The sequence below is a fragment of the Eumetopias jubatus genome, unplaced genomic scaffold, assembly GCF_037043125.1.
Source record: "Eumetopias jubatus isolate StellerSeaLion01/CBP00866 unplaced genomic scaffold, mEumJub1_p1.0 scaffold_4, whole genome shotgun sequence".
NCBI classification, from domain to species: Eukaryota; Metazoa; Chordata; class Mammalia; order Carnivora; family Otariidae; genus Eumetopias; species Eumetopias jubatus.
The window spans coordinates 101,756,663-101,770,242 of NW_028274810.1; the positions used below are offsets into that span (position 1 = coordinate 101,756,663).

The window sequence follows — 13,580 nt, forward strand, 5'->3', positions numbered from 1 at the left end:
GCAGTGTCAAATGGCCCGGGTTTATTCTCTTTGCAAACACAGGCACAGGGAGACCATCTAAACGGACAGCACATCCTCTCCCTGCAAGCACAGCCCCGGCTGTCGGCTGTGTCTGCAGGACCTAGGGCAGGCAGAAGAGACATTCCCCAGAGTCCCTCCACAAACGTCTCCAGAGTAAACTCAGTCGGCCTGCCTCTAGCCTGGAAGAGGTCCCACTGCCTTCCCAAATGCACAGCTGGCCCTCCCCAGACACTCTGGGATCAGGCCCTGGGAAATCTGTGCTGAATTTGCACCTTTGGGGTAAGACATGGTGAAAACGGTAGCTCTCAGAGTGGCCTGGCCAAAGCCAGCCACCGTTCCATCCACCCGGTCAGCCCTCGCTGCCCCCTCTCCCTGGGATACTCCTTTCCCTCTTGGCTCAGCTGCTGCCTGCTCAGGCTTGATGTCTTAGGTCTGGAAGCCTTCCTGCCCACTGGGCTGGATTAAGCTCTTTTGATGTGTCTGGTGGGCACTCATTCACTCACGCATACATTCACAGGACAAAGACGTAGTGCGGCCCACAACCTGTGAGCCTGTGCTAGGCAGCGGGGGTCCAGGCAGCCAGGGCTGGGGGTGGGTGGGTAAGGGAGGAGAAGCCACCTAGGGCTGGCGGAGGAGCTGCAGCTCCCGGGACTGGAAGCGCTGCGCTTCCCAAGGTCTGCCCGAGCTAGTTAAGTGGCCGAGGCAGCACCCCCTTTCTTCTTCCGCTACCCATCTCCTCCCTCGGTCTCCGCCTGCATGGCTGCGCTCGGCTGAGATTTTGGGGCCACGGTACCGAAGCACGTCGCCGGAGGAGATCGCCCCCGACCCGGCCCAGCGGTTCAGACCAAGGCGGCGCCGAGAACAAAGGCTGCGCCCCGCGGCCGCGCGTGGGCGTTTGGGTTTGCGGCGTTCCTCGCTCGTGCCCCCGCGCGGCCTTCCGTCTGGCAAACATCCATTTTAAAAATCAAATGAAGGCAGAAATCCTCTTCCCCAAACGTTTCTCCCCCGCTGGGATGGGGGAGGGGCGGAGAGCGCCCCCGCGATCGCGGGCTGGGCGACGGAGGCGCAGGCAGGGCGGGCAGCTGGGCTGCGAGCGCGCGGCGCTCCCCGCGGCTCGCTGGTCCCGCCGGGCTGGGCAGAGGCCCGGCCCCCCGGGTGCGCGGTGCCCTGCCGCAGTCGGGCAGGCGCGAGGCGCCCCTGCATTGCAGAGCGCAGGGGTGGACGCGGGGGGGGGGGGGCGCGTGCGGGCGTGCCTGCGTGCGCGTGCGTGCGTGTGTGCACGCGCGCCGCGCGGCCGCCGCGCCCCAGTTTGCTCGGCGCCGCAGTCCCTCGCCCCCTCCCCCCTGCACCCCCTCTCCTCCCCCTCACCGCCGCAGCACTCGCGTCCCCACCCCCCAGCAGCTCCCAGGGCCAATCTGCCCAGTAACCATGGGGGCGGGAGGGGAGAGAGGAGCTGAGAGGGAGGCTTCCGCTAGCCTGGTCCCTGCAGCGTCTTCCCCCTCCCAAGCAAAGTTCACTGCCAAGCCACGGGGTTGGCCAGAGGCCCGTAGACCCCTACCCTCGGGGCTGTCCCAGCTGTCCCCTTGGCACGAGGCCGATTCCGCCCTGGCGCTGCGGCTGCAGTTCTGGCACCCCTCCCCCCACGGTTATTATTTATCAGGCTGGTGAAATCCTGCGAAACTTTTCCTTCGGTTGGTAAGGCACTTGTATTCGTTTAGGGATACCTTCTGGTCACCTTCCCTTCCCATTACTTTGGCCAAGACCAAACGGAGAGGGACTCACGAGGTCTTGCAGGGGCCCTGGTCTGTTCTCTGTAATGGGGTGGGTCTCTCCCGTCTTTTCCCCAACTTGTCATCTCTCCTGTGTATTTTTCCAGGGGCTGGAGGATGCTTATTTCAACTGGAGGCCTCTGGAGGTCAGAGCTCCAAGTCCTCTTGGGGAGGGGCTGCTGGGGAGCAGGTGTCCAGCTTGGTAGCAGGCTCATTGCCTAACGGACCTGGTATGGTTGAAGACTCAAAAGTGTGTTTGTAATGAAGCAGAGGTGGTTTTCCTTCCCTATGGTCTCTGTCACAGCATCCTCCCCTGCCAGTAACCCCCTGGTATAGCTTGCTCTCTGGGCTTCCATGGAGGGGGGGTGGTGGCTGACATTTCCTGTGCTCCCAGGCACTGCCTGGCTGAGGCTTGGCTCTTGGAAGGGCTCCATCTCCCAGGAAGGTCCTACATTGGTCCCAGTATCCTCCAGTCCATCCTGGTGAGATGACCTGGTCACTCAGGGAGAGCCAGGACTCTGCAGAATACCCTGCTCCATTTCCCGTTTGTTCTGCAAAGCTCAAACCGGATTTCCTCAACGGGAGCCCCTGGTCACCCTGCCCTTCTCTGTTACAATCCTGCAGGTCATCCTCACAGCTCCGGCTGGCTCCAGGCTTGCCCAGGGTGGCTGCCAAGACCAGCCTGGTGCTCCCACGGAGCTTCTGCCAGGGTGCAGATGCCTGCTGACCCAAAGCCGCCTCTGGGAATAGCTCGGAGGGTTCAGTGGCCAGAGTGGCAGCCAGGCACCCTGTCACTGCTGGAGCTGCGCGGGGATGAGGCTGAGATTTGCACATGGGGTGGCTCAGGAAAGCGGCCCAGGGCAAGTGCCCAAGCCCAGAAAATCCTCCAGCAGCCAGCAGCAAGGGGGAAGTCTGAGAGTTCATAAGGCAAAGGGCTGCAGTGTGCAGGGGAGAGGTGCTTAAGGAAGTGATCCCTGCAGAGGGCCCAGGGGCAGCTTAGTTAAGGCCCACACCTCAGGCTGATGAGTGATGAGTACCCCACAGACTGGCGCTTCAGCAGGCTGTCCTCATACTGATGTGTGTGCAGCCATCCCTTCCACTCTGTCTGGGGGCAGAGAGTGGACTACCAGCTCAGCTCCCCAGGCCAGCTCCAGGGCTTCTGCTAGGCATGCTCAGAGCTGGGAAGGGCAGCCTCTGACCTAAGCATCCCCCACCTGTCTCTGGCAGCTTTTCTCTGCAGAGCCTCTGGTGCCAAGACTCACTCATGTTCAAGGCCAGTGGCTCTCAGAGAGCCATCCTGGCACAGCAGGTCCTGTCTCCTCCATCTGAGCCTACTGGGGCTCCCTGGCCCTCCACCCTCAGCCACAGTGATGATCCTGCACTTGTTTCACATGCTCTACGGGGCAGAGGCTAAGGTAGAAACAGCCTAGAAGCTGGGGGTGACAGGTGGTTGTGGGCTTCCGTGAGGTTTGGTTTGTTGTCCCTAAGAGGCAAAAGCACTTAATGCACAGCCCCCCTCCCCGCCCCCCGCCCCGTCCAGGCCTTGGAACATGAAAGGAGCTGAGCCTGAGCCGCCTCTCCTCAGCTGCCCACATTGCTTCCATCTCTAAGAGGCTCGGGACTTGGTGATGGCCTCCGGGGGCTCTCTCTTCGAGGACACCATAGAAACTGGCTTGGCGGGGGGCAACAGAGGATGCTCAAACCCTGCTTCTCGGGATCTGTCCAGAGAGGGACCTCTTAGCAACTTGGGGCTTTGTCTGGCCACTCAGATCCCCTGGCAGGACTGACAGCTGCAGGCCCAAATTCATATACTTCATTCTGTGCGGAGAGAGACCCAGATTGGGGGCGGTGACCCAGTTCGTCCTTCTGTGGTGGAGACTTTGCCCCAAGTGGATGTTAGGGAATCTGAATGCTTCCTTCTTTTCTACACCCTGTGCACAGGGTCCCCAAGTGTCCCTTTTCCCCAGCACCTGGCAAGGTGACCCGAGCGCTGTTCTTACCGTCCAATGACAGCCAGTCATGCTGGGAGGAGGGGAGTGTGGGCAGGGCCCGAGCTTTGTACTCAAACACCACTGAGTTGGAGATGATCTGGTTGTTGAAGGCAACTTGTAGGGTCACAAGACCAGTGTCATGGGCTGAAAGCAAAGGAAAGAGAGGTCAGGCCGAGGGGTGGGGGTGGGCACCCTTCAACTTGATGTACCACACGGGAACCTAGAGTGCCCCCTCCCCACCCCCCTTCAATGGGTGACCCCCAGCCTCTGCCTGCTCATTCCTTGAGGCCCAGATGTAGTGCTTCTTCTTCCAGGAAACTTCTCTGGACCCCAGACTCAGGCGCCCTGTGATCACTCTCATACCCCATATTGTAATTGCCCGTTTGTTGCTCGGCTCCCCGGCGAGGGCAGGTACTTGGAAGTCAGTGCGGATTTGCTGAATGAACGCATGAATGAATGGTCTGCAACCCTGCCCCATGGCTGCCCGACTTCTCCCCCATCCCATCCATCCTAGATGGGGTCCAGGTACAGCATTTGCTTTGGAGTCTTGGTGCTTGTTTCTCTGTTTCACCTTATCCTACAAGCTTGTCCTGATGCCTTCCATGTATTTTCAGAAGTTCCTCTGCCTTCCTGACAAGGGAGGAGCCTCAGCCACACCTGTTAGTCTGGGCCCAGGCGGGGCGATCTCGGGTGCTGGCATGAAGCTTGCAGCTTCCTCCAATGCCTAGACGGTGGGCTTTGGGCAGGCAGGCCCCTGTGGGTCTCATTAACTGTTCTGTCCCCAGCACAGGGCTCAGTGAAGACTGTATTGCTTGAATAAACAACTGGGACATTCTCACTGTTGGCAAGAAGAGAGCCCACCCCTGGCGGAAACCTGCTTCATTTCTGGGGCTAAAGGGGATGCACGGCTCCTGTTGAAATCTTGGGGGCTGTGGCTCACAGAGAGGGCCCCCGGGGGCCAATATGGCCGTGCAGCCTGCTCACCCCACCAGGCCTTGTCCTCTGGTAGACTCAGGGCTATGTGCTCTCTGCCCTGCTTTTTTGGAACACCAGATACCAGTGCCCAGGGCCTCCCCAGGACAGATTTCCAGGGAGGACGCACACGGGGATCATGTTACTGTTTGGGCTTTTGCTTTGCAGTTTACAGACTTGAGAAGGCTGTCCAAGTCAGCTGCTCCCCAGGGCAGAGTAGAGCTCCAGCTTCCCTCTGAGGCAGACCTTACTTCCCATGGGAAAACCAGCTTGTTGACCTGAGCCCTCTGTTCATTCCAGGTGGATGTATGATGTCACTGTCCTCAGAGCAGATCTTCAGGACGTCACTGCCCCGGGGTGACCCGTGGGTTTTCCCCTCTGCTTTCCATCCTGGTGTGGTCTCTTAGCTCCGGACCAGAGTTGAACCAGCTGGCTCCATGGTGGGTGGGGGACCCTCCCATAGGACCTCCTGCAGTGCCTCTCTGGGCAGGGGTGTTCAGCCAAGTCCAGAACCTCTGGAGGCCCTGATGGCATCCCCAGGCAGACTTCCAAGTTCATGGTCACTCATCCTCCCTGGAGATTTGCCTTGTTTACCAACAGGGAGAAAGGGCAGCCAGCACACATCCCATCTGAGCCCGCTCAGCTCTGCACCTCTTAGCAGGCCTCTTGGCCTCAGCTGGAGGCTGGGGAGCCCAAGGCTTCTCTGATGTTCTGACCCCAGGGGGCGGGGTGGGGGAGGCTCCTCAACCGCTGCTCTTCTCCACACCTCCCGGCACTTGTACAACCTGTGATGCTAGAATGTGGCCAATCGAAAGCATCCCATCCTTCCACAGAGAGACAGACGGAGAGAAGAGGACCTCTCATAGTCTCCGGGTCCCGGACCAGTAGCTCGGTGCAGGCAGGCCGTCGCCCTGGACACGTCCTCGGCTCTCTCTCCCTCCCCTCGTTCAGTCCATCAGCGAGTCCTGGCCCTTCCCCTTGTCTCCATCTCCCCTGCCACCACTCTAGGCCGAGCTGCCAGGCTTTCTCACCTAGAATCTTGCTGCAGGCAACCTCAGGCCACCCGAGACCTACCTGTTCCTGCCGGGATGGTATCAGGGGGCCACATTCCAAAGCCCCCACCTGAAACTGGTGGGAATACGTTGCCCAGGGAACTCCCCTCCTGAAGTCAGGAAAGATCACCTCTCTGCCTGCTTCCTACGGTTTCCCTGTTTCTGTTCTTCCTACCAGCAATCTGTTCTCCCACACATCCAGAATCATCTTTTAAAGACATAATTTAGATCACATCACTTCCCTACTTAAAACTAATGGCTTCCCATTGCAAGTGAAACCAAATCACACTCCTTCCTGTGACTCAGAAGGATGGACATGGGCTGGTCCCCTCTTCCTTCTCCAGCCCTGCTGTGTTCGGCTCCCCCCACCTGTTCCACTCTCCCTTCAACTTACTTGGTGATTTCTTTGTCTCCTTGTTTCTTTTTGTCTCTTGCAGTAAAATGTAAGCTCCGTGAGAGCTGGGCACAGGTCTGTCCTGATCAGCTCTTCATGCCCAGTGCCAAGGTCAGTGCCTGTCATGGTACATCCACTCAACCATTTGTTCAATGAATTGCTTCAAAACGCAGTGCACTTGCCCACCTCATGTTGAATTTCACCCCTTGCCTTTGGTGACCTCCCAGGAATCCAGGGTGGGGCTGTCCCGCCTGCCAAGTCTTCTGGTTGGTGGCTTCTCCTGTCTCCTCCTGAGCCCAGGGGGGCCTTTCCTAAAGTCCCAGGTCTTCTGTCACCACCCTTTCATCCTGAGCTCAGTGCCCTGACTTGGTTGTCTCTCTCCTGTGCTTGGAGCACCACTGAGATCTTGTAGGGCGCAGACTCCATGCTGCGTGTGTTCTGTGGCCAGTGACGGTGGGGGACCGTGTTCCTGGTCAGGGTCTGGTCTCCTCATCAGGGTGCCAGGCTCGTGAGCCTGGCGCATGGAGCACCTTCATGAATTGAGTCTGTGAACCAAGTGCTTCATGGACCTTCCTTCCCCTCTGCTCTCACCTGTCTGAGAGCTGGTTTTTCAGATGTCGAAATGGAGGCCCTGAGAGATCAAGTACGGAGCTGAAGTCACCAGATGGTAACTGGTTGATCTGGGATGTGCCGTGATGCGACTGGTCCAGCACCCAGGATGCGCCAGGCCCCGGCCTGGGACATTGTCCAGAGGGCATGCAAAGGCCAGTCTTTTTTGTGGAGGGGTCAGATAACCTAGGACAGGCAAGGTCTGGGTCCTCAGCCAGGCAAGAACCAGGTACAGGAAGTGGCTTCCATTTATAGGCCAGGAGAGTCCTGTTCCAGCAGCAGGTGGTGAGTGGACAGTGTAATAACACGCTGCCCTCGCCCCCTACCCCCCTGGAGTAGAGGTGGTGGGGAGTGGCGGCTGCGTTAGCCACGCAGCCCTGAGCCGTGCTAGGCTGACCCAGCCTGGGCTGGCATCCTGAGAGCTGTGCTCCAGACCAAGCGGGGCTGCCGGGAGCAAAGGAGGCTAAGTGGGTCCTCTGGAGCTGGCCAGGCAGTGATGGGGGCAGAGCCAGTAGGGGAGGCCACCACGGGCACCGTCCCTGGCTCCCTGAGATATTTGTGGTGAAGGAGATGCTGAATTCATGTAGGGGCTGAACCCGTGAACCCAGTTCTGGAGCATTCTGCTCTGGGCGGGGGTGGGGGTGGGGGGGTGGCTGCACAGGGAAAGGAGAGAGAGAAGGAAGAACGTTCCATGTAAATCCAGGAGCCCCAGGCTGGAGGGATGGTGTAGGGGGAGGCAGAGAGCTGGGGCGGCCCAAGGCCCCTGTCCCTACTTGTCTTCCCTAACCCTCAGCCTCCACAGGGAGCACGCTCTCCTTTTGTAGACCCCTGGCTTCGGATAACACGGGGTAGGGCTCTCTCTCCATTCATTGCCTGGGCAAGCTGGACAGGCCATCCCTGGAGCTAATGTCAGCCAAAGGGTCTTCCCAGCACCAGCGCAGGGATCAGAAAACAAGAACCCTAGAAACAGATTCCTTCACAACTACTGATCTCCTTCTTGTGATGTCCCGGGGCGGGGGGGGGACACCTCGTGACCAGGAAAGACACAGATCCTGACCACAGGGAGCTGGCAGGCCAGAGGTCAAGGAGTCGAGCAGACAGGGACATCAAGCTAAGCAGATGACGATGAGGGAGGGAGGGTGAAGGTCAGAGCCCAGGGACAGCAGAGGGCTCTTGCCCCTGAAACTGGCAGCAAATTACGTGCACGTGCCTTTTTCTGGGCGCAGGGTAGATGGCTTCACATTCTCAAGGGAGTTTTTGCAGATTATTCTTAGTTTGACCCCCCCCCCCCGCTGCCACTAGGCCTTCTCCATTCCCCTCCGAGCTGCTCAGTGCCCCGGGGCACTGACCCTGTGGGCCACATGGCCTGGGCTCGCTCTTGCTCTCGCTCTCCTGGCTTCTGGTGGTCTGGAACTGTGGGAGGCACGGGCCAGAGGAGGGAGGGCTGCCTGGTCACTCTGACGCCAGATGTGGCTCCTCTCAGGCCCCTTCCCCGGCCTGGCTCTTCCCACCAGCTCCAGGAACCTTTCAGGTTGAGGGTGGTTCTAGCTTCCTGCTGTGCCCAGTCCTGGGTGCGTCAGCCTGGCTTACTGGCTGTCCAAACAGTCCATTATCATCGCTTCAAAATCCCAGCTGAGCAGGCCTTGTAGCCCTGTCTGACGTGAGCTCCATGAGCCTAAACTGATGACATTATACCAGTTGGTCTGGGGCCCCTCCAACCCAGCAGAGGACACCGAGGCTCAGAGTAACGACGCAACTTGTCCCAGGTGGCTCCCAGGCTGACCCTCCATGCAGCACTCCTGGGGCCCCCGCACCCATGGTGGGGGCCAGTCTCCTCACCTGGGCAGTAGCAGCGCAGAACCCCGGGCTGAATCAAGGACGCAGGCACTGAGATCTGGTCAAACAGGCAGCTGTAGTTATTGCTGGCTTCTTGCCATGGGCCTGTGATGAGAACCTTCACTCCTCCCTGGAGAGGACAGAGGAGAGGAATGTCAGCCACAGAGCGAGGGAGGGAGGGACGGGAAGCGGGCTTTCCAGGGTGCCCCCGTCCCACGTGCGTGGTGAACGTGCACACTCCTGGACTCCAATATGCCCTGACTTTCGAGAACCGCTGTTTCAGGATGGCGGCAGGAAGACCAAGCCTCTGGGCAGGGGTGGGGGTGGGGGGTGGGGGGTGGGGGGAACCCGCATGTTCCTTGCCTTCCTCAGGTGGCATCAAGCATGGTGACCAGCGGTTCTGACCCCTGACCCTCTCCTACGTAACTTTCAGTTTTAGGCAGAAGGCAGCACAGAGTTGTTCAAACCTTTTCAGCACAAGATGCACCTGAGAACCGGCCGGGCAGGAGCCCTGGAGGGAAGGGGAAGGGAGGGAGGGAGCTTTTTCTGTCATTTACTTGTGGACAGTTTTCGGGAACCCCTAGTTTTGAAAACAGGCCTGAGCATGTTAGTGTCACCCCAGGGATGGGGAGTTCTGGTGGGGAAATGGTGAGAGCTGTAGGATCCCCAGGGTGTAGTAGGGATGATGGGAGAGGGGGCAGGGATGAGAAAGGCTGCAGAAGCAAAATGGGGAAGAGGGCTCAGAGTGGGAGGTGGAGATTGTCCTGAGCGGGACAGGGGCTTAGAGCTGGGGGCTGGGGATGCTGGCCTCTCTGGCTCTCCTTGGGTGGGCCACCCCAGGCGCCAGCCACCTTTCCCAGCAGGGGGCCCAGGAGCTGCGCAGGACAGGGTGGAGAGTGCCACCTAGTGTCCAGGCTGCAGAAAACCGAGCAGCATACCTACTTGAGGGGGAGGGCAGAGGGGTGAGGGGAGCAGGCCCCCCTTTCCCCACCCCTCCAGGCCAGAGAGGCCAGACCTCAGCTCTCCCGCTCCTGGCCCTTGCCAGAGACACTCTCCTGCCCAGTCACCAGTTCTTGCGCGGACTCTCCTTGGCACTGGCCCCCCCCAATACCGTGGAGGGACCGCCAGCCTCAACACAAGGCTAACTCCCGGGCTGCCCGCAATGCTTGTGGAACCCAGACCTGGACCAGGGCTGGCCTTGGGCATCAACAGCAGGAGGGGTTGTTTCCAGGGATGGGGTGAAGGAGGCTCTCCCACAGCCCAGCAGTGGAAGGGCTCTCCCGGATGAGCAGGCATTCCACCTGTGCGCTCGGATGGGATGGGATGGTTTTGGAGAAGTCACTTTACTGCTAGACAACCAAAGGTGGGGGACAGTGGAGATATCTCAGGCCCGGAGGCCTGCTTCTGTCCCTCAGTAGCTGTGTGTCCTCAGCCAAATGGCCCAACCTCTCTGGTGGCCCTGCTGGCCTTAACATTCCTTGGTGCTGATATATGGCTCCATAGGGAGATTTGGAGCTGTGGCAGGACCGAGGCCGGCATTCCTGGGCCCACGGGCTGGGGGTGCTGGCTGGGAGGTGTGCCGCACGGTACAGGTAGAACCACAGGCCAGCCCAGGGCACGATCCTCCCTGGATCCTAGGAAGAGGAAGAGCAGTGGCTTCAAAAAGCCACAGACAGTTACCATGTGAGAAAAAAGGAAACAAACAATAACCCCAATCAAGAGCCGCTGGTATGGAGCTAGGGCCGCTGTGAGGAACAAAGAACTGTAGAAATGACTGGGGAACATCAGGACCTTCTCCATGGAAACCACTGTAGGATGGGCTCAGCATCCATCCGTTCAGGGGATGGTTCCCATGGCAACGCTGGCCTGGCTGGCTCTAATTGCAGCTTCCTCTGCCTGGTGCAGCAAGCTGTCAGTGCAGGCAGATGACGCAGAGGGCTTGGGGGAGGGGAGGGGGTGACAAATGCCATCTGAGGTCTGTGCCCTGGGAGCCCTGAGATAAAGGACCCAGATTTCTGATGCACCCAGGGCAGTCCTGGGGGCACGCACGTGCATGTGTGTGTGCGTATGTGCTGGTGGCTAGCTGCAGCTGCAGGGGAAGGCAGGGAGAGAGCATCTGGGAGGTGGGAGGGAGGGACACTCCCAGAAGAGACAGCAAGGTGGCCTGGCTTAGCCTTCCGGCAGTGGATTTTAGAGCCCGGCCAGTTTGGCTCAAGCTCATGTTTCCAGCCTAAGAAGCATCCCCGAGCCTAGGTGTCTTGCTACGTATCTTGCTTGGCAGAGCGTGGCTAGAACCGAGCTCTTGGCACCGTCGGCAAGGAGGGCAAGGGGTAGATGTACCAGCCAGGGGGCTGTGAGGGGGCGAGAGTGTCTCTGGAAGGGGAACCCAAGAGGGGGCGGCCCGTGCTGCTGGACTGGGGACGGTGGCCCGGTGGCTGGGGGGGAGGAGGTCAGTGAGGAGGAAGTGGCTGGTCAGAGCCGCTGCGGCCTCAACAGAGGCCTCACCATGTGGCCACTGGGCTGCAAAGGGACCAGCTGAGTGGCATCTGTGCATTTTCCAAATCAAATTGAATTTGAGTTGCTTTTGTTTTCTGGAAGCATCCAGGGCTTCTGGAAAACCAGGGCTGGACGCGCCCTCTCGGAGGTGCACAGACCCACATTCTTTCCTGCTCCCGTGCTGCCCTCGCGTGGCAGGCTGCTGAACTGACTATCCCTGAGGTACAGTTTGGGGACCTGCCGCTACTGGGGTACAGAACAGGGGACGAGGTCTGCTAATAGCCCCTCGCCAGTGCCTCCAGGCCCATGGAGGCCAGACGGCGCCTGGACCCCTGCCGGGGGGGGGGGGCCTGTGCACACAGACTGAGGCTGGGGAAAGAGGCCTCCTCTCCTCGGCCTCCAGTTCCCGTAGGACTCAGGCTCCGGGGGGGGGTGCTCCAAGGGTCCTGAGGGCCAAACCCCCCAGGCCTAGGACCTGCAGGGCCTTGAGGCCACGCCTCTCGGCCATTTACAGATAAGGAAACTGAGGCCCAGGGAGCCAAGTCTCCCAGTTGACCTCTTGCTACACCCCTCTCCCTGTCCCTTTGAGTTGCTTTCTTAAGCCCTGGGTGAGGGGGGCAGGCTGCTGGGCGGAGCTGACCTTTCACCTGGGGTGAGGGGTGAAACATGGCGGGTGCTATGAGGATGCCCCTGAGCTCAGTATTGCTGACATGGTCAACCTGAGCCATGCCAAGTGTAGGCCTGGTCAGAATCTTCCGGAGTCTTGGGGGAGGAGCCCATGGAGATGGATGGAAGAGGCGGGTGCTGCCCAAGTACTTTACTGGGTCCTTAACAACCAGCCCTCGAGATAAGAGCTATCACTGCACGTTTTAGAGACAAGAAAGGCAGCTACCTTGCCCCAGGTCACCAGCTAGTAAGCGTGGGGCGCACACTGGCCCCAGCCCCATGCTCCTCAGCACATGGGGTGGCGGCCTCTGGGCCCCCGCTAAACATGCCGCACAAGGACACAGTGCGGGGCAGAAGCTGCTCTGTCCAGACCCCCGCCGTCTTTCCAGGACCGCTTGAATGAAGCCTGGGCCACTGGCTGAGCTGATGTGGCACCTTCCTGAGAGCTGGGAACATTTGTGCCTGATTTTATCTGTGCTTTGCCATAAAAGAAGGAGGAGAGGGAGTAATGAGCCTTCTGGTCGGAGTTGTAACCAGGGGGCCCATAATCCAGGTGACTTCCCCAAGGTCGTAAGCGCTCAACCAGTGAGCAGGAGGCACAAGGAACTGCTTTGTGGGGCCTCGGTGCCCCAGCCACGGCAGCAGGACGGGAAAAGGACCCCGATGGGCCGCGAGCTGTGACAGCCACAGGACACAAACAATATTCGCTGATTACTTACTACGGACAAATAAAATACTTTACCAAACATGCCCGGCGCTCCTCCTTGTCCCGAGGAGGGGACTCTTGTCACCCCCGTTTTATAGGTGAGGAAACTGAGTCACAGAGAGGTGAAGTCATGGCAGAGCCCGACTGACACCCGGGCATCTCCCATAAGATGTGCTCCACCCGTGGGTCACGCTGTCCCCTTCACCAGGGCCCAAGGGAGCCTTTGAAGCAGAGACTGGCTCCGTGAAGCAGTTCACTTCTCGGGGTACCCTGTTGGTCTGGTCCCGACTTGGGCATCATCCCGGGGAGCCCCTCAATCACCCAGGTCTGTCATGTGCACAGGCTTTGGCCTGCACCTCTGCACTGCCTATACCCGAAGACCTTTGGTGGAGTATGTTTTCCTGTCTTAAGCAACCCTGGGAGAGCCACGGTCTTTCAGGAGCACCCTTCCCTTGGTAATACGGGACGGGAGCCCCTAACCCCAGTGTCCAAGGGATGTGGCAGTGGAACCAAGGGACTTGAGAACAGCCATCTCCCTGGGAGAAAGGGCTGATCTGGGCCCCGGGGTGATTGTGCTGCTCCCCAAGCACTGGCAGGTGGGCTGGGCAGAGTTCGGGAGCGTGTGCCCCAATGTGCAGCAGGGCAGGAGGGAAAGCTCGGGCCCCTTGGCCCCCTTCCTGTGCCGTTCTACCTCTGAGAAAAAGCCAAGGTTTCTTCTTTAAACCTTGAGCCACTGGGGCAACACCTGGGTTTTCCTGCAGCCCTGGGCTTGGGAACAACCAGAGGTCGGGGGCCGGGGAGCCCACAGGTGGGACATCCTGGGTCATGTAACATGCCTTTGATTTTGCAGAGGCCGGATTTACCCATGATATTTTCATGGATGACTCTGGAAGGAAGCTGTACCCTTCCTCTCACAGTGGATGGGAATTTGTGTATGTTTTTTTTTGTTTAGTGAAGCAAATCAAGAGTAATGGATATGGATGGCCTATGGTGGTGATTTTTGAATTTTGTTTTGTTTTTGCAGCCCTAGGACATTTTTGTCCAAAAAAAAAAAAAAAAAAGGCAGAG

The 13,580-nt window shown here is 59.2% G+C and overlaps 1 protein-coding gene across 1 annotated transcript in view; it reads right to left on the bottom strand.

Moving 5' to 3' along the window:
* The window catches only part of CAMTA1 (calmodulin binding transcription activator 1), an 867,769-nt gene that overhangs the window by 73,272 nt on the left and 780,917 nt on the right, over positions 1–13,580 (bottom strand). The window contains exons 10-11 of the mRNA XM_028108234.2: positions 8,648–8,774; positions 3,791–3,925 (exon numbers count right to left, since the gene is read on the bottom strand). Coding sequence (XP_027964035.1) covers positions 3,791–3,925; positions 8,648–8,774 — 262 coding nt within the window. The remainder of the gene's footprint in view (positions 1–3,790; positions 3,926–8,647; positions 8,775–13,580) is intronic.